The 27,792-nt window shown below is 44.0% G+C and overlaps 2 protein-coding genes across 6 annotated transcripts in view; both read left to right on the top strand.

Annotated features, from left to right (window-relative positions):
* The first annotated feature begins 157 nt into the window (after positions 1-157).
* med25 (mediator complex subunit 25) lies at positions 158-19,092 on the top strand. 3 transcript variants are annotated; one of them, XM_084370548.1, is made up of 20 exons: positions 158-295; positions 1,326-1,475; positions 1,579-1,624; positions 1,749-1,873; positions 1,994-2,092; positions 2,567-2,687; positions 2,848-3,004; positions 4,381-4,505; positions 4,657-4,732; positions 4,981-5,243; positions 6,527-6,628; positions 10,272-10,354; positions 10,444-10,501; positions 10,612-10,719; positions 11,316-11,492; positions 15,566-15,679; positions 15,895-15,966; positions 16,845-17,015; positions 17,135-17,255; positions 18,585-19,092. In XM_084370548.1, exons 2-20 carry the CDS (start codon positions 1,330-1,332, stop codon positions 18,686-18,688), a joined length of 2,268 nt encoding a protein of 755 aa, XP_084226674.1. In that variant the 5' UTR covers positions 158-295; positions 1,326-1,329; the 3' UTR covers positions 18,689-19,092. The 3 variants fall into 3 exon arrangements, with proteins under 3 accessions (XP_084226674.1, XP_084226673.1, XP_084226675.1); XM_084370547.1 differs by having other exon boundaries at positions 10,269-10,354; XM_084370549.1 differs by lacking the exon at positions 15,895-15,966 and having other exon boundaries at positions 10,269-10,354.
* Positions 19,093-24,134: 5,042 nt separating this feature from the next.
* Positions 24,135-27,792, top strand: part of lrrc4ba (leucine rich repeat containing 4Ba) — a 39,525-nt gene continuing 35,867 nt past the window's right edge. Inside the window, exon 1 of one of the 3 annotated variants that reach the window (XM_084372615.1) lies at positions 24,135-24,155. The gene's annotated coding sequence lies outside the window, so the exon portion shown is untranslated. Of the gene's footprint in view, positions 24,156-25,323; positions 25,376-25,646; positions 25,871-27,792 lie in introns of those variants that run through there. The other 2 variants (XM_084372616.1, XM_084372612.1) reach the window with 2 other exon arrangements.

Genomic DNA, 27,792 nt, shown 5'->3' with positions numbered 1-27,792 from the left:
GTGGCGACAAACGTGAGCTCTAGAGCTCTTTTCTATGTTCGGATGTGAAAATGAGGTTGTTTTTATGATTTTGACCTGAAGGGGGCAGCACTCCACCCCGGGGCGAAACGACGAAGAAGATGGCCGTGACGTCACATTTGTGGGCGGGTCTGCTTGTCACTTCCGGCAAAAATACAACAAACGCTTATGCTAGCAGTGCTGTAGAGTGACAAGTTCAAGCTATTTCAAGCTGATTTTCATGCTGTATTTGTGTCCAACTGATCCTGCGTTTCGACTGACGGCAGCATACCACCAGGTCTGTCCGCATCACTTTCTAGCAAGATGGCGGTTGGCTAGTTCAGGTTATTTTCCACCATGTTAGCTTAAACCGCTTATTGACGTTCATGCTACATTGCTAGCACTAAATGAAAGCTCTGTGCAGCTCAGTTGTTTTAGCTGTTCTGAATGCTTTTACTTTCGTTTGCATGCTTTCTAACTTACCGGGCCACTGAAGTGGGCTCATAGGTTTGATTTAGTATTGAGTTAGGTTGGATAATATCAACTTCTTAGCCAGGCTAGCCAAATAGCACATCACTTTAGCTAGCTAACTTCTTATTTTCTCAGCAGAACTTGAAGCAGCACACAGGGCTTGTTAGCTAGAATTGTAATGGTAATCGCAATATTGTCAAGTGCAATACCCATATCTCAAGAAGCGAAACTGAAAGAGACTGTAGTACTGTACAGGTGCTGCACATCTTGTTCACTACATGTAGGAAAACGTGTGTTTGGTATAGACCCAAACAAGTGTCACATCATCATGATTTTTTTAGTTTTTTCATTGGAAATGAAAATGTTCATTTCCACTAGTCGTGAATCATTCGTCAAAAAGAATTGCAATTGTAATTTCTTTTTTACCATATCGTGCAGCCCAAGTGCTTCTTTTAATAGGAGTTCAGCTTTTACAGTGGTTCATTGTCGCTGTTGCTCACCAGTGTAATATGTCGGATGAATGTTGCAGGAATAAGAGCAGATCGTTGGTTGAAATGTCCTTTATCTACATGTGTGATGTTTTATGTACGTGTTATTATTAACGGATAGAAAAGTAACCAAAGCAAAGTCACATTACGACTTGAATGTGTTTCTCTGTATCCTACATAATGGCACCGACCAATATAATTGCAGTTTTTCAGAGCAATAAGTAGTTTTGAGCCTTTGAATGCTTTTTAAAGAAACACACAATTTATGAACTTTACCTGAAATGAATGTAAAGTTCTTGGTCCTGCAGTAGATTATCCATGGAGGTCTCTCACATAATTAAGTTACATCTGTCCCCTCTTCTTGTCCAGATCCATGGTGGCAGGCTCGGCACTCATGGAACCGTCCACTAAGCCTGGGACCAACCAGGTGGCTGATGTGGTGTTTGTCATCGAAGGGACGGCAAATCTTGGACCTTACTTTGAATCTTTAAGGAAAAATTACATACTTCCAGCTATTGAGTAAGAGTGCTAAAAGACCCCTCATTTGCTAAATTATTACTTTATTATTCATGTTCTTATGTCTAAAAGCCTCTGTTTTTTTCTTTTTTTTTTCCCCCTGTAGATATTTCAATGGAGGGCCCCCAGCAGAAACAGATTTTGGTGGAGATGTGAGTGTTTTTTATGTTTGAATTCACATTCTTTGGGGCAAAGTTTTTAGAGAATAATTATTTGGGAAAACATTTTTGTAATATTGCTAACACAAACATTCCCCCGTTTCATTTGTCCTTCTAGTATGGAGGGACACAGTACGGTCTTGTGGTGTTCAACACAGTGGACTGCGCTCCAGAGTCGTATGTCCAGTGTCACGCACCAACCAGCTCTGCCTTTGAGTTTGTTTCGTGGATCGACAGCATCCAGTGAGTGATTTTTACAAATTTGACATTCTCGTGGATTATTGCCTTTTTTCTTAAAACAGAGATAAATGATACAGTACTGTATGTTTTGCAAGTATTTAATTATCCTGTTTTTTCACAAAGGTTCATGGGAGGTGGCGCAGAAAGCTGTAGTCTGATTGCAGAGGGACTCTCTGTGGCCTTGCAGCTCTTTGATGACTTTAAGAAGATGAGGGAGCAAATGTAAGTAAAGTAAAATCACTTTACTATTGCTCCTGTTTGGTCATTATAAAGTAATTCAATCTTTGGGAGCGTGTGGGGAAAGACCCGTGTTAATGGACAACATTGTTGTCATTTTTTTGCTTGGTAATGGCAAAGTACTGGCTCAGTGATATAGCTAAAGTACACCATTAAAATACACACGTTGAGTCTTATTTTAAGCAGCTGTAAACACATTTACAGACTGCACTTTGGCTTCTTGAAGTGGCAACTGAGTAATGAAGCCAACATGGATGTGTTTGACCTGTAGCTCCTCTGGTGCCCTCCATAGTCTGGTCATAATAAACAAAATATCCTCCAAATTCTTGCATTGAATGTGAGTTTTTTAAGAAAAACTCATCAATAACTTAACAAATCAATCAGTAATTTATTCCTACAGGGGCGCTGTCAGTGATGGAAATCTCAACTCTTTGCTTTCTCTCTGTCTACCTTTGCCAGAGGTCAAACCCACAAGGTGTGTGTGCTGCTGTGTAACTCTCCTCCATATCTGCTTCCTGCTGTGGAGAGTGTCAGCTACACCGGCTGCACAGCAGACAACTTGGTCAAAATCATCAGAGATGTGAGTTATCACAACTTATACATAACTTATTTGTGTCATAATCTTTGTCACAATTATCCTTTGAATGAAGCTGTATCCATGATATTTGTATATGACTTACTGAAAAAAGCAAAGGGAACGTGTTTTGCTGAATATGTTTATTCTTCATATTTCTTCTCAGAGAGGAATTCACTTCTCAGTGGTGGCTCCTCGGAAACTGCCCGCACTAAGAGCTTTGTTTGAGCGAGCGTCTCCAGTTGGAGGTGCAGTTGAACCCCATCCAGACTACAGTCAGGACCCCTTCCACATGGTCCTCGTCAGAGGCATCTCGCTTCCTGGTGAGAGACATCATTTAACAGCTTGTTTTCTGTGAGCTCAGACAACTCTGTCCAAATGTCTTCTGAAAGAAATAGATTTGCCTTAGACTGTGAGGTGATTTTAACAATATTTACTGTATGATTATAGCCCTTCAGTTTGAAATCTTATCTTATCCCGAATAAGCAAATTTTTGTGGTTCCAGTTAATTTCTTCATCAATGCCAGTACCAGTAAACATTATCACGAAACTCTACAGCTGGCAGTAGATACTTGCTTCACAACTGAGAAGTTTTGCCTTAAAAAACAGCGTTTGCGAGTAGCTGGTGAAGAAGTTGAATGTTTAGCAGCTGAAAAGACTTTTTTTTTTAAGGAGTTAGTGAAGACCAAACCACAGAAAACAAGGGTCTGTGTTATGGACTTGTATCCTGTCCAAATGAAAGCTGTTGTTGCTCTGTGTCTGCTGGACGGACAGGTTAGCCATAAAAACTTTACTAGGAGATACCAGTCCCCTCTTCCAGCTTGTACATCCTCTATTCTTCCTCTCCTCGCATCTTAGTCACAATATGTATCTCAATATGGTGATTGATTTCCAGGTCACGGGTAGGAGACGAGGACACAAAAATAATAATACATGCTACATAAATAATTCCCAACTTACTGACATTGTGGAGACAGAGACAGGCACACACCTTCTCAGACAGTTTTGTAAAGCTGGTACAGTATAAAATTGTTTATAATCAACAATAGTGCAGTTCAGGTTTACAGTTTCTCAGTTGTAGCAGCTGCATTCGTGTAAGCTTCTTATCTCCAGACACACCTTTGATAGGATGTTACACCACTTTCTCTTTTCTTTTCTTTTTTTGCATTCGTCAGCACTGGCAGATGACAAGAGTAAAGCCGGCATTAATGTTATCTCTTTCCATGCATCGCTGTGGAGCTAAATTCCTCTCCTATTATTGGTTTTTCTTTGAGATACCTCCTCTACCAGCAGCACAGTTTCCTCCAGTCTGATATTGCTTTTGTTTAATTCTGGCCAGTTTCTTATAATCACATCTTTACTAGTATAGCTGCGAGATATGAATTGCTAATTTCACATGTGTTGATGTCTTTTGGAGATATTAAAAATTTGACTCATTTCCACTGTAAGATGATGTTATGGATCATGAGAAGTCATTCTTTAGTTTGCCGCAGTTAAAGCTGTTGTAAATAACAACTTTATGAGCTATTCATAATGGTTATTCCTGCACTTTTCTGTGAGTAGGAGTGAATTCCTTGTTAAATATGTCTTTTCTTTCACTTTCAGCAAAGCACTACACTATTTTACTCCCACCGTGGGAGTAAATACGCATCTTAGAACTGTGTAAAAACTCTAAGCTCATCCCACTGTCTGTCTCCAGTTTCCTTAGGTGGAGGACCCGGGCCGCTCAAACCTGTCCTCCCTCCTCAGCCGCTGCCTGTCAGTCAACCTCTTGGTGGAGCTCCACAGGCCCCTCCACCCATTAACACAGCCCACCCTTATCAGGTAATGGGGACAGCAGCCACACAGCGTAAGGCTGCCTGGAGACTAATTCCTGCCGCCTGCTTTTGGCTCCGTTTCAGACAGCGGTGTTTATGTTCTTTCCCCCTAAAACGTTTTCACCCGCATTGTCTTCCTTTAATCTGCTCACTGACAGAATCCTCCCCCCATGACTGCTGCTCAGGTGGCTGCACAGATGGCCGTGGAGGCAGCCAACAACCAGAAGAGTCGCTGTGAGTTACTGGTGGACTCTGCGGGCCTTTGTGAACAATTTATGTTAGCTGAGCTTTTTAGTCTCTTAAGTCTGGCTGTTGAATATTACAGTAAGACAGATTTTTTGCTCTCATCTAGAGGGATCTATAATAACAGGATCTTTTGATTACTAATAATTAAAGTTACCAAAAATAAGTGTAAAGGTCAGAATGGATTTTTCAAGCAATGTTCTGTATCTGTTTTCTTACGTTCCCGCTCCTTCCTCCAGTCCCAGGAATGGTCAGTCAAGGTGCTCCGTTCACCAGTCAGCCCACCATCCCATCAGTCCCTGGGGTGAAGCTCAATCAGCCCAGCATATCCACGGTCACTACAGCAACGCAGCCCATGATGCCGCAGCAACAAGTTACTCCAAATCAGCAGCAGCCAGTCCCGCCCCCAGGACAGCCCGTACCCAATCAGCAGCCGCAGGCACCACCTCAGCAGCAACCCACGCCGAATCAGTCCGCGGCGCCTTCAGCACAGCCCAACATGGTGAGTTATGATAATCAAAATGAAACCAGTAACACCTTTATAACCACTGGGGTTTTCCACTTCAGCAGCTTAGTGACCTGTATATCCAGTTATAGTCCATTTCCTATGTAGCAAACACAGCAATTAGGTGAATAGTTCAGCTTTTTGAAAGATACACATATGTGAGTCTGTGCCAAGAGTGAGATGAAAAGATCGATACTACTCTTATAACTGTCTGTTAAATAAAAGGCCAGCAGGTGATTAGCTTACCCTAGCACAAAGAATGGAAGCAGGATTTTTTTTATTTAAGGTCTTTTTTGGCGGGGTTATGTAAGCAGAGACTTAAGGAAGTCACTGCGCCTGGCCAAGAAACACTCTGGTAAATTATTAACCGCAAAACAATATTTGTCCTTTTTACACTTTTGTTCCTGTACAGATTAAACAAACAATATATAACTTGTTAATTTGTTGGTTGTAAAACAAGTTCAGACCCAAGATTCACAACGAGACAAAAACATTTTATTATTTTTAGTTTTAATTCTTAGGATCTGAATACTTCTCCCACCACACGGGAGGGCTCAACACAACTCACCAGCAGTAGGGAAACATGGGTTGAACGTGTCACCTTTTGGATAACCTGTTTCTGATTGGTCACTGACTCCTTTAATGCTACATTTTTGCTGTTACCTCTTACTTGATTTGTAGTTCCTTGGTGTAAGTTCATCGTAGCCACCCTTCAGTGGTGTTTGAATAACGTCACGACACCCAACTGAGGACTTCATTTGCTTTTCTCGCCCTGCTGTAAACACTATCAATGTTTAAGCCATATTGATATTTTCAAATGTAAGTTAGAAATAATGCAACCAAGACTTTAATCTGCGACGCTGTGGCACCAGCAGCCTGGGGCTGAGTTTGCAGACGAACACACTGTCTGAAGTCTAATATCAAAACGAATTTTAAATGTTAGCGCTACTAACAGATCAAAACCACACACGGCGTTCCCTTTTCCCTGGAAATCATTGTGGGTACAGTCATTGTTTTTGTCTGTTTTCCAGTTCATTCATTAATTCTTTCTTTAGTAGTAAAACATACTTTGGTTAATATAAATTCAATTTTCTAAAATAAGCCAAATCTAATAATTTATGACGATCCAGTTCAGTCAGCTCGACAAAAATACACGTTTTATATTAGTAAATCTATGAAATCATCTGCTAGTCCCTGTGTTCTTCCCCCTCTGAATTCACAAGTATTTCTGACTCTGAGTCAACCACATGTAATCTTCTCCACCTCTATCTTCCTGACAGCCTGGTGTGTCTGGACCTCAAGTCAATGCAAATCCGATTGGACAGCAGCAAGGTGTGGCCAATAAGATTATAGCGTGGACCGGTGTTCTGGAGTGGCAAGAGGTAACGCTCAGTAAAGTGTGAATCACTTACAGCACTAACAACTGAATCTTAACTGGTCTTTTTTCCCCACACAAAACTAGCATAAAGGATTAAAACTCAGAGTTTTGGATGAAGTGAAAGCCGTCCTAGTTCAGTGGTTTCCAACGTTACTCAGGAGAAATGTACTTATTTGCTTTCATGGCGAGAATTAGATGAGGAGATTGTTACCACTCAAATCTGTACGTTAGATATATGTCTTTTATCTTATTTGTTTGTAAAACTTTGGTATCTGTGTTTGGAAGTTGTAGCTTTGTTTTTTATTCGAGAACAAGTTGTGGTTGTCAGGGGTTTATGTGAACGTGTTTTTTCTCAGTGTGGCGTGGTTTTGCAGGACGTAGCGGTGCACCCTTCGGCGAGCTCTGTCCCCGTCACAGCCCGTGCTCTGACTGCATGTTGTTTTTCAATAATTAGTGTTTTTGACCTCTATGTGCAGAAATAGTGACGGTCTGCCTTCCAAAAACATTTGGAGAAGTATTGTCCCAGAAATCCTTGAAAGGGCAGGCCTTTAGGCAATAGAGTATGAAGCTGCACAAAGACTGATTACACACACAAGTCGCGCTGGATGAATGGATCTTGTGCTTGACTTTCATATGGCCAATATTCAAAGCCAAACTAGCTGTTTCCCCCTTTTTCTTGTCTATATGCTAAAATAGGCTGACCGGTTTCAGTTTCTATGTGTTCTGCACAGATAGGAGCATGGTATCGATCTGCTCTGCAAGAGGGAATAAGTGTGTTTCCCAAAAATATCTAATTGTTGGTTTAGTAAAGTTGCTGGCATGATATCCCAGCTGTAAATCGGTCTGTAATAGACAGTAGGAATTAAATCCAGCAGGACCTGATCACCGAACTTGTGATCATCACCGTTGTCTAAGACCTATCACTGTTGTAAGTCTTAATAACCACCTGTCATTGATTGTTCTACGGTATGATTAATTGCACATCATTTCACCATCCTACAACAATTTGTTGAGCCCAAGGTCAAATCGATTTAGTTTACAGTGGCAGTGCTGAGCCAGGAAAAGGGATGTTAATGGCTTTTATGCCACAGACGGGAGGCCTTCAAGTGTTTGTGTTTGGTGGACGGACTCGGATCAATCGCCAGTATCGACTCCAGTCTCGTCCTCCCTCTTCTGTTTGTCAAAATTATCTAAGTCAGTTAAATGGGCAGGAATAAAAGTGTGAGCATGTGCAGCTGCAAACAACCTGAGTGGACAGATTAGGAGCATGAAGCATTGCTCTTAATCTGCCATTTCCACCTCCAGCTCACTCATTAAGCTTTCAACTCTGTAAGTGATTCTCCTCTGGAGTAATCTGTAATGTTGCGGAGAATTACACTACAGACACTGAAACTCATTTGAAGAAATGGTTGTTGATAAAAACTCTCAAAGGGATGCCAGCACACTTGGCTGGCTCTTGCTTTGAGGACAGTGTTATCAATATGGTTCCTTCTGTTTTGGCTGAATTTCAATCCATTAATTCTTGAAAGATTTTGTTGTCTGAACCGAGGACTCTTCAGATTGGTTATGCTAACATTATTTTTTTAATCCACCACTAATTTAAGGCAGATGTAGGATTGTTTAATAGCTGTCTACATCTTTCATTCCCTGGAAATGAACGACCCATTTGTCTGCACAGAAAGTCGAGCACAATACGTTTGTAATGGATAGCGTGGGGACTACAGAGGGTCTGACTAATATGTGATTGATTGATCATTGATCCTGTATCGATGCCCTGAAGATGAAGAGTGCTGGCTTCCCCCAGTGGGGTTGCCATATCGATGCGCTTAGAAAGTACTTCTTTTTTTTCTTTCACTCTTGACATTTTGCAAAGGAACAGGTTATCTGCAGGTCTTTAAAAGTCCATCCATCCATCCATTTTTAATTGCTTGTCCTGATTGGGGTCACGATGGCAGAAAGGGTGAGCAGGGCTGCCCACATCTCCTTTTTTTTTTTCTCTGCAGTATCTTCCAACTGCTCCAAGGCCAGCTGGAAGATATAATCCCCCAGCATGCCCTGGGTCTTCCCTTTTGTGTTCAGCAGTTGTTTTTTTCCCAGAGACGGTTGGAAGGAATCCTTAGCTGAGACTTAACAACACCTGACCCTCCTCAGCTGCACCTCCTTCACTTTGATTGAACAGATCAAGCAGATTCATGTAGGTTCGGACCCAAAAACAGCTATCCAGGTGGCGTTCACTGACAAAATGATGATTCCCCTCCCTGTTGTGTCCTCCCCACACCGCTAAACAATCCCTGATTTGGTGTGAATGAGGCCTAACTTCCACCTACTGTCAATCCTGTTGGACACACGAGCACAGCTGCTCTCTCCGTTGGAAATAATGGGCTTATAATGGGCGAATGTGAACACAGCCCTCGCCAGGAGTTTAATGGCTACCAATGGATCACAACAGCCACCGATGCACCCTGTGATCAGGCAGTTCCTCTGCCCTTATAAGACATTTAGTAAACACGTGTAGACGAAAGAAAAAACTCATTTCCATTTAATTAAGTGTGAAAATCTGAGCTTGCACATTCATTTGGAGTCTCCTTTTATCACCAGCATTGATGAGTTTCATGAGAAAACAGTCTTATAATTAAGTTTACAGCTCAAAAACGATGTTGAAGTGTGCAGCACCTCTTTAAGGGGCGGTTGTAGCTCAGGAGGTGGAGCGGGTCGTAGTGATCGGAAGGTCGCTGGTTCGAATCCCCGGCTCCCCCGGCTGCATGTCCAATCCTTGAGCACCTTGCATGGCAGCCGCTGCCATCAGTGTATGAATGTGTGTGTAAATGGGTGAATGTGACAAGTGTTGTAAAGCGCTTTGAGCGGTCAGTAGACTGGAAAAGCGCTATAGAAATGCAAGTCTATTTACCATTTAAGCCTTCTTCCTCTTCCCTTGCTGGAGCATGCAGCATGTTATGTTACAAGCCTCCTGTAGATGCGTCGAAGAATTGAAAAGTGTGTGTTGCCTCACCTGCTTGCACATGCATCCTTGTGTGCATGCACAAGACAAACAAAACTGAAAACAACTCCAACTTTTCAGCTTAACACTTGAAAATGAAATATGTAAAATTTCTCCATTAAAATGTCTAAACCGACTAGACTTTAGTCGTGTATTTTGGAGTTATGTATTTACATAATCCCAAGTGTTTTCAATAACGTTTAAACCCAGAGAAATTCTCATTTTATTTATGGTGGCGGTGCATTTCATCCAGTCGCCTGTCGCTGTAGCCTCCAGGAAAGAGTCAGAGTGAGGAAGGAAGTCGATGAACATGACTAACTATGACCTGACTAAAACTTAAATACCAATTAACAACAGCACATTCCTCTGTGAACATTTCTACCAGTCATGAAGATAGATTTTCATCAGCAATAGTGGTGGTTTAACGACAACAACATTGAGAGAGCCTCTGTGGTGTGTTTAAATGTCATTTTATCCTGTCCTTGTACCCGTACTGTAATGTAAACTTTTAGATATTTGAGTACCTTGTTGAATTGAAAACAAAAGTTGTACTTTTCATGTGCTCCTCAAGGTGTTCTTCATACTCGAAGTCTAACGATGCACTGCTTTTTGTGTCTCTCCTATCTCACTGTATTATTCCCCACAGAAGCCTAAACCCTCTTCCATGGACTCAACCACCAAACTCACGCGTTCTCTGCCATGTCAGGTGCACGTTAACCAAGGGGAAAATCTGTGAGTATCCAATTAAACCACTTTCATCCGTTGTAAAAAGTGGGCTTTTTGTACTCGCTGCTCAATGCTGCCGTTGTGTGTCTAACCAGAAACACAGACCAGTGGCCACAGAAGCTCATCATGCAGCTGATCCCACAGCAGCTACTGGTGAGACCGCTTTTTGGCCGGCTTTTATTTTTGAGTGTGAAAGTGTTGTGTTGACTCTTTTTTTATGAATGGTGCATAACTGAGTCTTTCTTTGCCCATTCTTTCCGTAGACAACCTTAGGTCACCTCTTCAGAAACTCTCGAATGGTTCAGTTTCTGTTCACCAACAAAGACATGGAGTCGCTGAAAGGGCTGTACCGCATTATGACCAGTGGTTTTGTAAGTTGTTTGAGCACTCTACCTTTCCCTGAGCCTAAAACTTGTTTTTTCCGGCTCGTCCCCAAACTTATCCATCATTCAGCGCACCTCAATACATTTTCCCTGAGTGGCAAGTGAGTGCAGGTCCCACCTCTGTCCACTAGTTCATGAGGCTGAGTTGCAGTGTTGCGCTATAGACTCTAGAGGGGGTTCCAGGCCATACATTTACTCGCTGTCAAGCAAGATAATATGATTTTAAACATGCTTTGCAGACAAAATCTTGTGTTGTTTAGTCTTGATTCAGTACCATTAGTGTAATTATAGTGGTTTTGTCAGTGTGGTGCATTGTTAGTCAGGTAATACCAGTGGGAAATAGTAGAGGCTTTAATAGAATCAGTCCAGCTGAGCTCTGCCTCTTTGCCTGAATTTGATTTACAGCCCAGAGAAAGCACAGAACGAATCAAGTTAAAACTATTTGGATTCAATTTTTAAAACCGATATGTTTGATTGGGCAAAAGAGTTCAGGAGTAGGTGATGTCCCTAAGCTCGTGCCCATCCTATAATTACGCCGGAGTCCCTTATCAAGGTCTTACTCTGCCCTGTGACCCTCCCTGCAGGCCGGCTGCGTCCACTTCCCCCACACGACGTCGCCCTGTGAAGTGCGGGTGCTAATGCTGCTCTACTCATCCAAGAAGAGAATATTCATGGGCCTCATCCCCAACGACCAGAGCGGCTTCGTTAACGGCATCCGGCAAGTCATCACCAACCACAAGCAGGTCCAGCAGCACAGAGCGGTGAGTGGAGCCAGTGGGGAGAGAGGAAGGTTTCAGTGTGGTGTGGTGTGGTGTGGGGAGGGGGGGGACCAAAAGGCGGCGATAATGAGAAGGCATTATTGAGGAGCACCCGGGAATTGAGGTGCATTGTTTACGGCATTAAGGTGCATTGTTATTGACATTTCATTTAAGCGAGCCCAGTATCTTCACAGCAGCCACTAACCTCTCTCTTTCTAGCAGCGGCTAATGGGGCTAGCATTAGCTAAATTCCTACTGCAACATCAGCTCACTGTTGCACTCGCACCTTTTTATTCCTGCTTAAGTCAAGTAAACTGTACTGTACATTTTGAACGGTTTAAAGATGCTAAAGATCTATTTATACACTCAGTGACCACTTTACTGGGTACACCTGTAAAATCTAATGTAATCTAAAACACCTGTTCTTATATAAAGTCTACGTTTATGTTGTTGTTATGATCAGTTTCTGGTGATTTTGCCGTTGAGGTGTTTATCACACTCTATGCTTTAGCACGGAGGTCGTGGTTAGCAGCAGTGTTGTGATGGAGGTGTTTCTAAAATTCTGCCTTCCTCGTGTATGTAAATGAAAACAACAAAAACATGAGAGATATCTCGATGTAAAACAGTCCTGTACAACAGCACCTTTGACTAAGACTTCGGGGTAAACACATCTTTACAACAATATCACCACAAACTGAGCATTATAAATGTTGCAAAGGTAGAATTTGTTTCTGAGCTGTTGTATTGAATTGCAATAGATTGTGTAGGCGTACCTTATAAAGTGACCACTGAGTGTATATCAACGAAAATAACAAGTTTATTGTCTAAACTACAGCACCCAAAACAATCTTAAAGCTTCAATTTGTCTGTGTTTTTACTTAGTACATCTATTGGATTGAATCAGATTAGACTGATTTATTATTGTCCATCTCAGTAGAAATTCCCCTTTGGCTTCTCCCAAAGTACATAAAGGTATATGCACTACACATAGCACAGCATACCATTAAATATATACTTATGTGTTCCCACTGACCTTTGGGATGCTGAGTCGAAGGCCAGATGGTAGCAAGTCAAACTCTGAGCTCAGTGGGTATGAGATATCTACACTTATCTAAACTAAAGGTTTTTATTTGTGACTTTCCAGTCACCTTCCCTGCAGTGTTGACAATTTTAGAGAGCTTGTTTTTGCTCTTTATTTTAAAAAGAATAATCGGCAGATTAATCAATACTGTAGTAATTATAAGTTCCAGCCCTAGCCCTATTAGACCTTTAAACCTTGTTTTACAATACCCGTGCAGCGTAATGTCATCACAGCAGTTAGAAATACACTCATGTTACTTTGTCAGCTGATGGCATTTCACTCTACACTTATTGCTCCGCCATCTTTGCTATATTATGAAAAAATGTGGAAAGTCGTGGATTTCAGCTTTAAACAAAGAACAACTGGGGTAGATATGAATTTTTCAGCTCGGCCTCCCCAGATGTTAACATTACATGAGCCACGCTGTAGGAGAAGCTGTCCGTGCGTCCCTTTAGGGGACAGGAGAAGGATATCTGGAGACACCAAGCCCCCTCCCTCCAGCCTCTGTACTGAAGGTAGACCAGCTCTTTTCTCTGACTTCATCACAGGCAACAAACGCTGCTGCCTTGTTGACATGACATGAAAATTTCACTTCCCGTCTTTGTTCATCTTCATCCCTGGAGACAGGGGTGATTTTAAAATGTGTCTTCTGGATTAGCCGTCTTTTCCATCACAGGGCTCTACTCCAGCTTTTGGCATCCAGTAAAGGAGAGGGGGGGGGGGTGCTGCATCCCTCTGAAACAATGCAGCATCCAGTCACAGAGAAGCAGTATGTCTCCATTTAAAAATTAAGCTTGTTGTCCCGTTTACATGACTTAGATTACATTTCTCCTCGCAGTTTGCTGTCATCAGCGGCGATAACGTTTGTTTATCCACCCTGCTAATTTTATGTCTTCGCAAAAGCGCGTTGGCTCTATATGTCACTCGAAGCAGCGTGTGTGTATGAGCATCGGGGCATTTAGAGAAGGCAGAAGACATGAAATTGTAATGAAGATTTTTTTTTTTCTGCCTCTTGTGTATCATCACATATTCAGTGCTGCATTGCTAATAGGGAAGCGCTACAGCAATCTTAACGTAATTAAAATTTCAATTTGGACCAGTAGTTAAGGTTTCTCTGCGCAAAGCCCTGGAGTGGCATTCTTCGGGAACGAGATTGCAGCGTGTTCTGTTTACAGCCAAGACAAAACTGAATGTTTTTGCCCTGAAAAGAGCGATGCAGGCCCTAAATCGCGATCCGGGATTTTACAGGTTACTGGGTTAAAGACAGGAGATAAATCACCGCGAGGAGAAGAGAGGAAGAGGCAGCCGATTTGTTAGTTCCCTCAAAAGACCTAAAGCTGTGTGCTGCACTGTTATTGTTGGTCAGAAAACACAGCATGCATTAGCGCAATCCCAGGGTGATTTGTCCCGATTCAGCAAGATGGATGGGTGAATGTGATTTTTTTTTTTTCCCATCACGCTATTTTTTATCCGAGTCTGTAGTTAATAATTTGTGCCTAAAGAAGGGATGAACCACCTTTTATTCCTCCCTGTCTCTCCCTCACAAAAGCCACCGCAGCTCAGTTTCACATTTTGCCTTTTTAAGCTTTTTTTTTTCTTCCTTTCTACAGAACCGTGCAATTAAAATGTGAAATAGAGTCAGAGTTTTGAAGGAGGACTGTGCAGATTTTGGGGAAAAGGAACGATTTTCACTGACTGATTGTTTCATTTGTGCCTAAAACCAACTAAATATATAAACTTTATTTTCATGAAAGAATACACTGAATAAACCTGTGGACCCTGCCACCTTTCTAGCTTCAAACAGTGTTCTGGGGACCTTATTTTCCTCTGAGAACAGCTTCTTAACTCACTGATGGAAAAATACATATTCTGAGTTTGCAGTATTACGTCATTAATATTGTAAATATTAAAATCCTGCGTTTTAATATATTTCTGAACCTTACAGGTGTGTTTCCAGAATCTGTCGCCAAGTAAAGCAACAGGTTGCTCTCTCTTTTTTTTTTTTTTACTCGCCGTTTAAACACAGGATGGATATTGTATACGACTTTATTCACTCCAGATTTTACGAGCAGCTTTAGTCATCAAGCTTCAGTTTGTTTTAAACTGTGAAATCCAAAATAGCAAACACCTCAGCAGGTGGTGCTTGAAGTTAAATCTCCACTGGTGTATCATCACATCCTTGTTTGTGTTTGCTTACTTACCATCTGCACACTCTCGAACAAAGGCAGTGAATATTTGGTTTTAACCCAACACTCTCAGGGCTGTTAGCACAGCAAACATCCATTACATGCAGAAAATATGTTGACTGGAGATATTATAGATTCATTATGACGACACAAACATCAGAATTTATACATGTGTTTATTCAGAAGAAGGCTGGTCAGCTTGCTCTTCATGTTCAAGTGATGTGGGATGAGATCCACAGTCCGAGTTTCATGCAAAAATCCAGAGTTTGATTTGTGTTACTTACTTAATTTCACAAAACAATCACTGAGGGTTTTGTCTTCTGTCACTCACATTGAAGGGTCTCTTCAGCTTTGGAGACCTTCTTACTACATTACTGAATGAGTACTCACCACACACAAGTTACATACACAAAGCAGTGGTTACACATTAAGAAAACACGATCACAAGTATCATTCAAAGTGCTTAAGTCTGTTTGTAAGGAGGACTGTGAGTAAGTGCACTGAGGTGCAAGGTGCAGTGAGGAGGACTGACCTGATTTGGGGATTAGACCTTTGGTGTTGAATGCAACTTCTGTAGAGCTATTTCAATCTAAAAAAGACCTTTTAAAACTAAAGATGACAGAGAGGAAAGAGGAAAAACGAAGTATTTATACTGAGTAACTTCAAGGTGTTAATGAGTACAGAGGTGAAGCGGAACAGTGGTGGAGAAGAGTGGCTGCTGACTCCATAAATAAAGCTGATAAAACGTTCTATTCTTATGTATGAGGCTGTTAGAAAACTTATTGCTGTTTCACTGTGTCTCTAAGCAGCAGCTGGGCGGTGGAGGTGGTCCGATGCAGGCCAGTCAACTCGCCCCCAACCAGAACTTCCTCAACAGGCCGCCTGGCCCCATCCCTGTCTCCCACGGCAACGTCCAACAGCAGGTAAATAAACCCACTCGGTGCTGGCATGTCCGCCTGTGTCTCCACACCGGCTCTCCTCTCACGCGGCCCTTTGTCAACACCTTTACTGCTCCGGTGCTCGCTGAATTCTGCATGCCTTACTGGTAACCCTTTCCTCCACTGTCCTCCTTTTTTTTTTCTCACACTTCCACCATTCTTCCCCACTCCTCCTTCTCTTTGATCTGTCCTGTGTCCAGTCTGTGGTGGTGGGCATGCCCCCTGTTAGTCAGGTCTCTATGATGGAGGAGCAGCAGAGGCAGAACAACATGGTGAGACCTGCAGTAGCCTCTCAACATTCAAGAAACATGTGTTCAGGGTATTGATTGGTTCTTAGCTGAAATTTGAAGTGCTGTAAAGTATTATATCATTATTCGGTTACAGATTTTAGTTGCATAGATTAGCACACTGCAGATGTATCAGTACAGTGTATATTTTCCACCACAGGGTTATATACTGTTAGAAATAAGTGCAACTAAACACTTTCATTGGTCGCACCAGTGTGCCTGATACTCGTTCTTGCAGTGAGTTTAGATCAAGAAAAAATATTTTCAACTTTTTTAAGTTAAATTCAAATGTATTATAAGTTGCACCTGAATGGAGTTGGGAGCACCAGTGGGAAAAGTTAGTCTGGAGCACTAAAGCTGCTTTGTTTTTTTTTAATTTAAATGATGTCCCAGTCTTTCCTGTCATTTTTCACATGTTTAGGAACACTGTATTAAACATGTACAAAAATCACATTAACACGCACACTGTCACTCCCATCCCACTGCTCAGCATCACGCTGGTGGACAATTTCCTCTCAGCATGTGTTGGCTTGTGTTCCTCTTGCAGCATGACATTGAGGAACAAAAAACATATTTCATTGACAACTTGCATGCATAAGTTTGTACTGAGCATGAGGTGACATGTACAAAACCAACAGAAAGGACTGTCCTTTCCTGTTTATCCTTAAAGACTGCAGGTCATCCTCTGATAATCAAGTCTAAGTATGATCAGGCAGGACTCGCCTACTAGTTTTCAAGTGTAAAAAAGTTAACTACAGGAAATCTACAGGGATAATCCTTGTATTCTCATTAAATAACCGGTCCATAATTGTCAGTCTTGTATGATATGAATGTGGTGTAAAACATCTTAAACTCTCCTTCAGATGACAATGAGAGCAGCCGGACCAGCCAACCAACAGCCGCCAGTCAGCGGCGCTCCACCCAACCAGGTCGCGCAAAGCGGTCAAGGCCAGCCCCAGGGTCCCGTCCTCCGCCTCTCAAACCCAGGAGCCAATCCACAGCTCCGCAGTCTCCTCCTCAGCCAACAGCAGCCGGTGAGAGCGCAACAAATGTCTTAGTGAATCAAACAAACATGTCTCATTGGTTATTAAGTGATTGTAAGTGCTGTTCTTGTCGAGGTTGACGTGGCTCTTCTGTCTCTGTGTCTTCGCAGCAGGGTGGAGTGTCTCACATGTCAGGAATGATGCCTCACCAGGGTTTAGGGCAGCAACTGGTCCATCCCACACCAGGAGGGGGGGCTCAAATGCAGGGCCAGTGGAGGCAGCCCTTGGCAGGTCAGCAAGCACCCCCAACAGAGGTGGAAGGAGTTCAGACATTAGACTCAAGTAGACATGAAACTTGAGGATATAGATCTGGAAATGTACTCAGTGCAAGTTAATATCTAAAAGGCAGGCCCAAACAGAATCTGCAGATTTCTTCGGTGGTGATCCAGAATGAAAATCTTAAGCGCAATGTTTTTTTTATTTTACAACATTCATTTGAAATAACAAAGACTGTTTTTGAGCAAAAAAGGCAAACATAATACTTAAAAACAACCTAAAATGACCTCTACAAGACTGAAATAAATATTCAGTAGATTTTAGTTGGACCTTTTTGAATTTGAGATGTTATTCCATCATCAACATGAGGGACTCAAGATCTCCACCTCAGGTAGTCCACCACGTGCTGACACACTTTACACAACAGCACTCTTTGCCCGATCCCTCGCAGTTATCCATGTTGACAAATGTCCCCACCCCCGCCTCAGTTCCTCTGCAGTAAACCTAATTTTTGACATATCGTCACGCCGCGCCACTAACTTTGATCTTAAAGCTAACCGAAAACAACACTTGACTGTCATAAACATGCACAAGGGGGTGGAGAGGTGTTAATGCTGAGTTTTAGAAGCAGCATCCCTGTTTGTTTAAAATCTGCGGTAAATCTGCAGAGGTGTCGTTAGAGTCCTGCCAGCGCAGATTTTGGATGTGCCTGCTAAAAGAATTTCTAAACGCTCACGTTGCTAGAAAAGTCCCAGGAGTCGAGTCCTTTTTTGGTTCAACACAACTGCAGCATCAGACATCCAAAGATGGAGACTGAACGGCCTTAAAGAGCAGTTGTGTTTTAATTTCTTTTTATCGTACTTACTACACTGCATGCCTTTTCTACATTACTACACACTATCTTCCAAGCATACAGTACTTTTTTGTTCATTTTTTATGATCCATTCAAAACAATCCACATAATCCTTGTCTATGTTTACTCATCATGTGTTGCTCAGGTTTGATTTTCTGACAAAACAGCACAGGAACATGTTTAATCCAGTCTTTTGAGGTGGTGCGTCCATGTTGATGTTCAGCTACGTCAATTTCTTTTAATATGATTTATTTATTTATTATATTTAGAGAGTAGCTTGCGACAGAAAGTTAAAGATTAAAGGAACAGTTCACCCAAAAATGACCTCACCCGTATTTCCATTGGCATGAGGCTGAGATGATAATGACTGACTCTTCATTTTTGGGTGAACTTTAACCTTTAAAGCCTGATAGCACTTGTATCTTTTACCTATCACTATCTTCCTCTCTCTCTCTCCACCCGGCTCCCTAACTCCCAACCCCTGTGTGCAGGTCAGATCCTGATGTCTGGAGGTCAAAGAGGCACTGTACCGCAGCCCGGGATGCCCCAAGTCTCCAGTGTGATGGAGGATGAAATCCTCATGGACCTTATCTGAGTGAACATTGTGGACTCAGGAGCCGTGTTCTGAGTTGAATCGTCGCCTGCTTGAGCACATACATCGACTCTGTTGCTTTATTACAAATACTCAACGTAATTAAGAGACGAATCATGAGTAGTTTCTTCTTCTTCTCCTGTTTCTACGGCACTGAGCAGCTGAAGTTAATTGGGGGCAGACAATGCAAGCATTCGTTTTTCACGAGAATGGTCAAACCGACGGCACGCTAATCCTGGATGAAGCCAAACCAAACAACTATGTTACGCTTCTGGAAACTCCTTTTCTATAAGTTTTGCATTTTATCTGAAAAAAGTGGTATTTTTTCTGTTAGATTTCTTTTTTATTATTATTGACAAAGTTGTTTTATGAGGATTCAATAAAATGATGATGCATAGACGACTGAAGATGTTGATCATCATTGCTGCTGATGCCTGCACGTGATGCTGCTGTGCTGCTGACGGCCAGCCAAAGTCTCCACAGTCCTGCTTCCTCCTGTGTGAATGCAGCTTGGACCCTTAAGGTGAGAGAGAGACTGAAATAGACACGGTAATAGATAGTTCAGTGTCTTTTTCTGCCAAATAGTGTCACAGTGTTAATTTTAACTACTCCAATATGTCGTGGAACCATAGAGAGTCCCCTTGTGCCAAGTAGTCCTACCAGATGGTATCAGTTGGCCATGATTCCCTTGGCATAACGTACAATGAGGCTGACCGCATGCGCACATGGCAGAGACTCCACATATATGCCCACAGTCTGTTTTCTAAACGTGCATTCATGTGCACAAATGATGCGTGCAAGTTAAATCCTGCTCACCGACGGCACTCTGCTGTCATGTACCTGATAGTGACAGGTGTGCTGAAGCTGCAGAGTCGAGCCGGCCGTGCACGAGCACGGCACGCACACGTGAACTTCTCTCAACCTCGCACGTACGTTCCTGACGCATTCACGTATCAATTTGTGCAGGGTTTTTTTTTTTCTTTTTTTACACGCTCGGACATTGTGTACACACACACATGCACACACTCACTAACAGGAAGTGATGTCAGTCCCTGTCACCTGGGAGACAGAGACGGTTGCTAAGATACCGTGACAGTGGGTTCTTGTTTCTGAGCTTTTCCTCGGCCCCGCTTTCTCATGGACTCACACAGATAGACACTAGTCCCTCAGTGGCTGGTGTTCATCCCTCCCATCCCTTAATCAGTGGCCGGCCCTCGGAGCCCGGCTAAGCTTCACTCTCTCTCTCTCACTGATGCTCTCTCCATCTCCATCTATCTGCCTCTATCTCACTATCGAGCTATTAGCGCCTGCCTGAGCTCACAAGTTTTTCAGTATCACTTTTATTAACAGCGAAAATGTCCATATGATGAAGTGCAAGGGTAAATACAGTGGTGACTAAAATGAGCTCCAATCATGCAACGCAATCACGTCATTCTGCAAACATCCACTGGGATGATTTAAAAAAAAAAAAATACTAAAGGAATCAAACTTCAAGAAAAGCATTATTTTATGTTTTCCTACACCCTACCAAGGGTGCTGCCACCGTGGTGTGACGTCAGAAAAGTGCTCCCTCATGAAGTCGAGACATTGAACTTCGATTGATTTAAAAGTAACTGTCACTTTAAATCTTGTACGGCTTGGCAATAATATGAAAAAAAAATCTGAATTATTTTCCTCTGTCATCAAGATTTGGGTTGTAGATGAGGCAATGTACCCCATGTCATTCTCTCAAGCCATTTCCTCCATCTTCTCCCAGTGGATCCACATGAAATGTACCATTGTCTCAGGCATTGAATGATGGTTTATGTAAGATGACAAAGAGTGGGAACAGGCGCTCTGTTTTAAGTTTTATGTGAATGATAAGAGGGTTGTTCTACATGACCTCTGGCATTAAAGCCTTCTCAAAGTCTGTGGATGTGATCCTGGACAGGATCCAGTTTTGCTGATGGGGACAACGATGGAGCAACCTTGCAGCAGGTTTCTGTAGAGAACATCCTGCCTGCTCTAATCTACAGTGATGCTCTAGTAGTGGATTTCTGAAAGAGCAGATCATACTATCTGATCTACATCCATATGTCTTTGACAGAGCTGCCGACAGGTCTCCATCTGGCAGTGAGTTGGATCAGGTCCGATAGACGGAGCTGGTAAACCTGAATGTGCAGCGACTGAGAGTGAGCTGGGAGTGTGCGGCTGAAGTCCCTGTTCAGGACGGCCTTGCCTCTCGTTCCCAGAGGGATTTTTCTTTCATTCTTGAGGAGTATGGAAGAATTGAAACTGAATGGCTAATGTTCAAAGCCTCCATTGTGGAGGCAGCTGTCTACATGTGCTTTGTGGGCTTGGAGATCGTGCCCCCCTGGGGTGTCATGTGGGGGTTGCTGGGGAATATGGGGATGCAGGGCTGTTCAAAGCCATCTGGGCCTTGTACAACCAGAGAAATATAGAGAGCATGTTCTCCATGGGTAATGGGCTCTGCCAAGATTCTCTCACAAATGTCAGACTTTTATTATTGTCTCTGAATTAAAAGAAAGGCATCATTGTAATATGAAGAGTGAATCAATCTGCTGGGCTACAAGTGCTGCTCTTTCTGTTTCTTGAGGCAGTAAAAAAAAGTTCACATTTCCATAATTCTGATTCAAATGGTCAAACAAAACAAACCAAACCAAAACTTCCCAATTGAATCTTGCTAATGCAGATACAATGTAGATATTCCACCACAACTCAGTAAGCGTGCCAAGAATGTTTGAGCCTCACAATAGTACTTCGAACTTCACTGACTTCTCAACCCTCACTCCAAATCAGGTCTGCAAGTGTGAAATTTTAAGATGATTTTGTGTAATGTCATAAATATGTTTGAGATGCCGTAGATTTCTCATAATCAGCAATTATCTTCTCTGGAGATCATCAGGAGGACATTCCCACGGTCACATGCAGTAAACTAGACTTCCAGTCTTTAATATAGTGTTCAGGTTCTGTATATGAACTGCTAAAATCATTATGTATTATTTTTTATTATCACTATTAAATACTCTATAAGGATCATTGACTGTCTAAAATATGGACCAAGTTTCTGAGTCTGAAAAGTGAAGCCAACATGGAAGTGCCGTAAACCTGCATTCTTTCTATTGGCCAGCAGGGGGCGACTCCACTGGTTACAAACAGACGTCTGATTGTATGTGAGCTTATGAGAAAATGACCCTACTTCTCACCTGATTAACTACCTCAGTAAACAGTCTCCTAATGCGTTCATGGTCTCAATCACTAGTGTTAAGTCTTCTTCAATACAGCATGATGTTCCTCTTGTACATTTTAGTCAGATTTGGTGTAAAATAGACGATATATGAGGGTGCGCTTTTGGACGTGGCTACCACAGTGTGTCCTTCATTTATTGGCTTATTTAAAGCAGACACAGTGTACAATGAATGTATTACATCAGATAAAACACAGTGCTGTCCCTGAGCATGTATGCAATGCACATATAATAATATAAAAATGATAAACAAACAAAATAAATACACCTGGAGGACAGAGTCCGTCTGATCCAACCAGGATATCGTCCCCAGCTTTCCCTTTGGTCCAAGTATGGTCACTTGTGGCTCCAAAAAAACAAGATGGCGTCGACCATAATGCCAAACTCACAGTAGTTTACAAACCAGCGGCTGACGTCACAGTAGTTTACGACTTTGACACAGAAATGGACTCTGAAAAAAGTAAAATGTGTCGGTCTGACGAAATAACTCCTGGAATTAAACATCTCAATATGAAGCTTCTAAGTATGGGAATTTCCTTTTTATGTGCCTCATAAAGATTAATGACATTTGCATTAAAGAATGTGATTAAACACATTAACCTTAGCCATTAAGTCCCCTGACACATCCCTCCATATGACCAAGTCCGAGCTGTGTGACTGCTCCGCGCTGCACGGCCATCAGCTTCAGAGCAGTGGCCTAAAATTAAAAGGTAATTGTTGGGCGTCCATGTTGTCACCACGAGGACGGATGCACTGGACCGGTTTAAGGGGCAGTTAGGCGAGGCTATGGGCTCGAGATGAAGCTTATACAGCCTGGTGGCAGGAGCGCCGCTCAGCATAATGGGGTTTATAGGCCTGGGGGCAGAGTTTGTTTTACGCCCTGCCGGAGGAGGTGTTGACAGGAGCCAGCGATGGAGGAGCAGGAGAGACGCTCTTATTATTAAGCCTTGCCACACGGAGAGTGAATGTGTTGTGACGGTCGTGGTGGTGGATGAGTTTAGCCTGCACGTGGAGAGATTAGGAGGAATGGTGCGGGTCAGAGGAGCATATAACACCTAAAATTGGATTTGTCTTCGGGGCTGCTGGTTGAGGTCCACTTGGCCTGGGTGTGGGAAGATCAATGGCACTATCGGTCCTAATGGATGCGGTTGCCAGATAGGGCTGTTTCTGATAAGGGAGGAGTATTGGCTTTAGTGGTGGAGACACAAGCTTGGTTAACTCTGTGTTTAAAGGAGCTTCTTCTCTCTCTGTAGGTGAAAACACATTGTTTCAGGGTGTACACAGGCGTAATCGTTGGAGCGTTCAACCCTCGCTCGCTAGTCACGACAGCCAGAATGTTCAATTTGGTATCACACAGGTTGGAATCTCTGCAGCCGGTGGCGTGCTGTTTCGCCATCAGATACGGATCAGGGCTCAGTTAGGGCCTCGGAGGCTGTGGAGAGTTCAGTCTTGAGTTAGCGTGTGAAGATGGAGAGGGGGGGAGATGCAGGAACAGTAGGAGGAGAAAGGCAGGCGGTGTGTTCTCAACCCCACCGGCGTATTTGCCCCACTTCCTCTCGCCACGCCGTTCCAACTCAGCACGGCGATGGCAGAGGTTTCGGCCCGGCGCAGCAACTGCCGCCGAGGCCCCGGGACCTGAACATAACCCGGGGCAGAGAGAGCGCCTGCATGTCTCTCAAACTAATATGCCAGCACAGCATAACACACAGCAACGCAAGGCGGAGCACAGGAGGAGAGAGCAGCCTCATCCACAGGGCAGAGGCAGGAATACTAGATGGCAAGCTCTCTGTCTTCATATGAGGCGCATTAATCCTCACAGTGGCTCCCATCTTTATTCATTCATCGGCCTGTGGTGTCCACTCAATCAGTCAGTTAAAGGCTGGCCTGATGGAGCGAGCCCTGCACACCCACCACGGCGAGGGAGGGGAGGGGAGAGGAGAGGAGAGGAGGGGAGGTTGTACTCCACGCCGTATAGCCTGAGCAGACACTGCAGCACAGAGATACAAACAGAGTGGGTTGGGGAGGAAGAGGAGGAAATGTAAGGGGGGGCTCGTTTAAATAATGAGGCAAGGAGGTGGAGTGGGGGGGTTGAGACAACTGGAGGTGAAAAGAGAGCAGAGATTGAGAGGTTCAAAGTGAAGGAGGGAGAGAACCGTCAGTATCAAAAAAGCAAGCGATAGGGAGAGATCCAGGACGACGACAACACCTCCACAGACTACTGAGGTATGTATGTGTGAGAGAGGGAGGGAGGGAGGGATGTGGTGTTGGAGAGAGTGTGTGAGAGTTAGAGAGAGGGAGGGATATCCACTGCACTGTTGTGTGACTGGAAATTTAATAGAGAGAGGGAGGGAGGGAGGCAGGAAGGCAGCAGGGGAGGGAAGAGGAGGAGGAGAGAGAGAGAGAGGAAGGAGCGACGCAATGCAAAAGCAGCGAGCGAGAGACACTGTTGTTGGAATTACAGAAGAGCGGGACAGACAGACAGACCGCGAGACCCTCACTGCAGAGTGTGGGGGTGTCTGGAGGGGGGGGTTGGGCTGGGGGGGGTCAAGTGAGCGAGAACATATAGTGCATAAAGTGGAAAGAGGGCGGCCGGGGCCACGCGGAGTGTGCGGGGAGGAATGTTTAATGAGAGAGGAACAGGTTGGCCACCCTGTTGCTGCTTCTGCTGCTGCTGCTGCATCCAGACTAAACATGCAGGGGTCAGCCATTACCTCCCCCACCCCCCCACTCCTTTAAATCGTGTGTGTGTGTGTGATGGAGGAGGACACGTGTGTGAGGAGTGTGTGTGCGGGAACACGTGCCGGTGATGGAGAGCTGGCGTTGAGGTGGAGAGCGATCCTCTGAGTCTGGATATAGAACGTTATCAATCCAGCACTAATCACCCGTCTGAGCACACACACACACACACACACACACACACACACGCACACACACACACTTCTCTCCCTCTTCCATCCCCTCTGCTATCTGACACACACACACACACACACACGTCCTCCTCTTAACATCCTGCTGAGGTGATTGACAACTCAACCCTGATCAGAACCAGCAACCTTAATCTGACCTTACACCTCACCCCCCCTCACCCTCATTAATTATGCAACCTCCCCCCTCCCTCCCTCTACTTTCTCTCCCACTTGAACCCAATAAGAATTTCTCACATCTCTCCACATAAAGCCTCCTTCGACCACCTTCCCTCGCCCGCTCACATGATGGCAGCTGCAGTGGCAGGCGGTGCTGTACAGGTGGGGCTCGGCACTGTGTGCTTGAGCGTTGCCAAGGGAACCGGCCAAGCAGCAAATGTTCCCTGTGAGAAGCTGTAAACACCACCACCAATATCATACTATACTATAGAGAGCATGTGAGCGAGAAGAAGACTGAACTGGAATCGCTATTATCATAAACAGTGGACGCAATTGTTAATGAAGTCATCTCATTAATATGTAAGTCTGCGTGCAACCTGCATGTTAATGTGAGTACTGTGGTGTTTGTTTGCATGACGTATAAGAAAAATGGAGTGAATAAATGAAGTTGCATGCAGAGTCAGAGGTGGTGGTGGTGGTGGTGGTGGTGGCTCCATCATCCACCTGAAGATTTCTGAGACAATTCTCATTACCAGCGGTGGCAGCGCAGCGCCTGGAAAGGGTGAATCAATCTGAGGGAGAGGGAGAGGGAGAGAGAGAGAGAGAGAGGGGAGGAACAGTGAGGGAGACAGAGAGAGAGAGAGAGAGAGAGAGGAGGAGAAGACAGCGTCGGCGGCGGCTCTGCAGTGGAATACGCTGTTATTTGAGGGAAGGTGAGAGCTTCCTCTCTCTCTCTCGGAGTAAAAAAAAACAAAAAAAAACCCCGACCAGCGCGCCGCTGCCGCCGAGCGTCTTTCAGTCAGGAGGACTTTGAACGCAGCATCCTTCACGACACACTCTCAAAACAAAAAAAAGGTGAGAGCCTCGATGACATTCACGTTCACACGGGCATGCAGATTCGCGTGTGTGTTTGTGTGCGTGCGTGTGTGTGCGTGTGTGTGTGTGCGTGCGCTGCTCTCGTGCTGTTGTTTGTCTGGTGTGCGCGTGCGCGTTCGCTCCACGCGCAACAAACTACTAATGCGTTTGGGAATGACAATCCGCATCCGTGAGCTGATGTGTTGTGCGAAGTGTCCTGTAATCCGGTGACTGCAGGGGCTTTAAAAGGTGGCTGATATCCAGGAATTACATGTATGACGAGACAGTGTGTGTGTGCGTGCGTGTGTGTGTGTGCGTGTGTGTGTGTCAATGTGTGTGAGACAGAGAAAGAGAGAGAGATGGGTAAATAAATTGATTTGCATTTTGTGCACAATTCAAACTTTTCCCCATCTTTCTCTGTATATCTGTGTGTTTGTCAGTAACCTTGGCCATGAGAGGAGCATCCACTGGAGCACAAGCTGTTGACAGGGCTCATAATGTTTGATCCAGCTCTCACTCGGACACGCTCCCTGATCGAGCCATTTTTTACACTGTTAATTTGTGTGTGGGGGGTTCAGTCACCCTCGCTGGCCCCCGGCTGATGACCCCCAAGATTTGGTGAAAGGAAAAAAATGCGCAGGCACCTTGCAGCTTATGCGCGGTGGGTTAAGCTCTGAGTCAGAGCCCGGGGCCCCTCCGGCTGAGAACAAGGAGCAGATAGATTAGGACTGATGAATGAAGATCTAGTGCCTCTATCTGCAACACAATGATACGGTTATGAGAGGATTTAAATGCTAATGTGCAGTGTTTCAGAGAAATCCGAACAGGGCTGGGACTGCTGGCGGGAGGAGGAGGAGGAGTAGATTGCTTGGCAGTGTGTGTGCTGTGGACCAGCTGGATGATCTCCTGAGTTTTAAGATAGAGAGAATAAGTTATTAATGGGGTGTTGGAAGGTGAAGTGGGGCACTGGGGCAGGATTAGACAAGAGAGAGGGATGTGGTGGTGGGGGGGAGCACTGTGAGTGAGCCCCCTCCAACACCGGAGAGGAAGGAGGAAGGAGGAAGGAGTCATTTCTGTTGGACACATTACTGTAAGATGGCTGGTGTCATTTAAAATTTTTGTTATCCCTTCAGGCCGATTAAGCACTCTACTGTTTTGCTGCTTGCATTTAACATCCTGTGATTTTTATTCATGCAGCCGTATTAGATTTAAAGCTCGTTACAGCACCTGTAAACTTCTCCCCCATCAAGAGAATGACCATGACACATACCATTTACGGGCCCCTCGCTTCACGGCACATTCTTCCCATTAGATCCAAAACAGGCCCCGCAGATGTAAAACTTTAAGAGGACGGTAAGCTTTTATGTAGCCTGTAAAAGTATGTATTTTATCCAATCATATTTTGAGCTTTATGTTCAAACAGTGAGGACGCGAGGCTTCTTTTCCCACAACAGCACCAGCATTTCATGCGAGGGGCCACGGCTTGTCACATGATATCACATTTAATGGCAAGGTCCTCCAGCTCAGGGCAGCGCTTCAAAATATCAAGACGTCTCCGTGCTGCAAAAGCGAGGCCAAAATGTCAGTGGAATTTGTTCATCTTGAACTTTGTCGCTGCCCTCCTCCCACGGGCTGAAACAAAGTCGGAGCGGGCCAGGTGGTTTCTAAAAGGCAGACGTTTATGCACACAAAAGCAGGAAAGTGGTAGGTTCAGCGTTTGTGAGATGTTGTTTTATGGATGTGAGCTCTTACAAGCCTCGTTCTTGGGAATTGGGTGGCAGAGAAGCTCTGCTGAATTAGTAAAGGCCTGGAAGTCACACAGCTTAGGTCGAAGCTCCTTTTAAAGCCTGAAGGATCAAAGTCTCTTGACTCTCGATATGCATGTTATTAAAATTGAACACTGTCATGATTAACCAGGAAAG

This window comes from Pagrus pagrus (assembly GCF_965226575.1).
Source record: "Pagrus pagrus genome assembly, chromosome: 13".
Taxonomy (NCBI): Eukaryota; Metazoa; Chordata; class Actinopteri; order Spariformes; family Sparidae; genus Pagrus; species Pagrus pagrus.
This window is presented reverse-complemented; position numbering and strand designations above follow the sequence as displayed.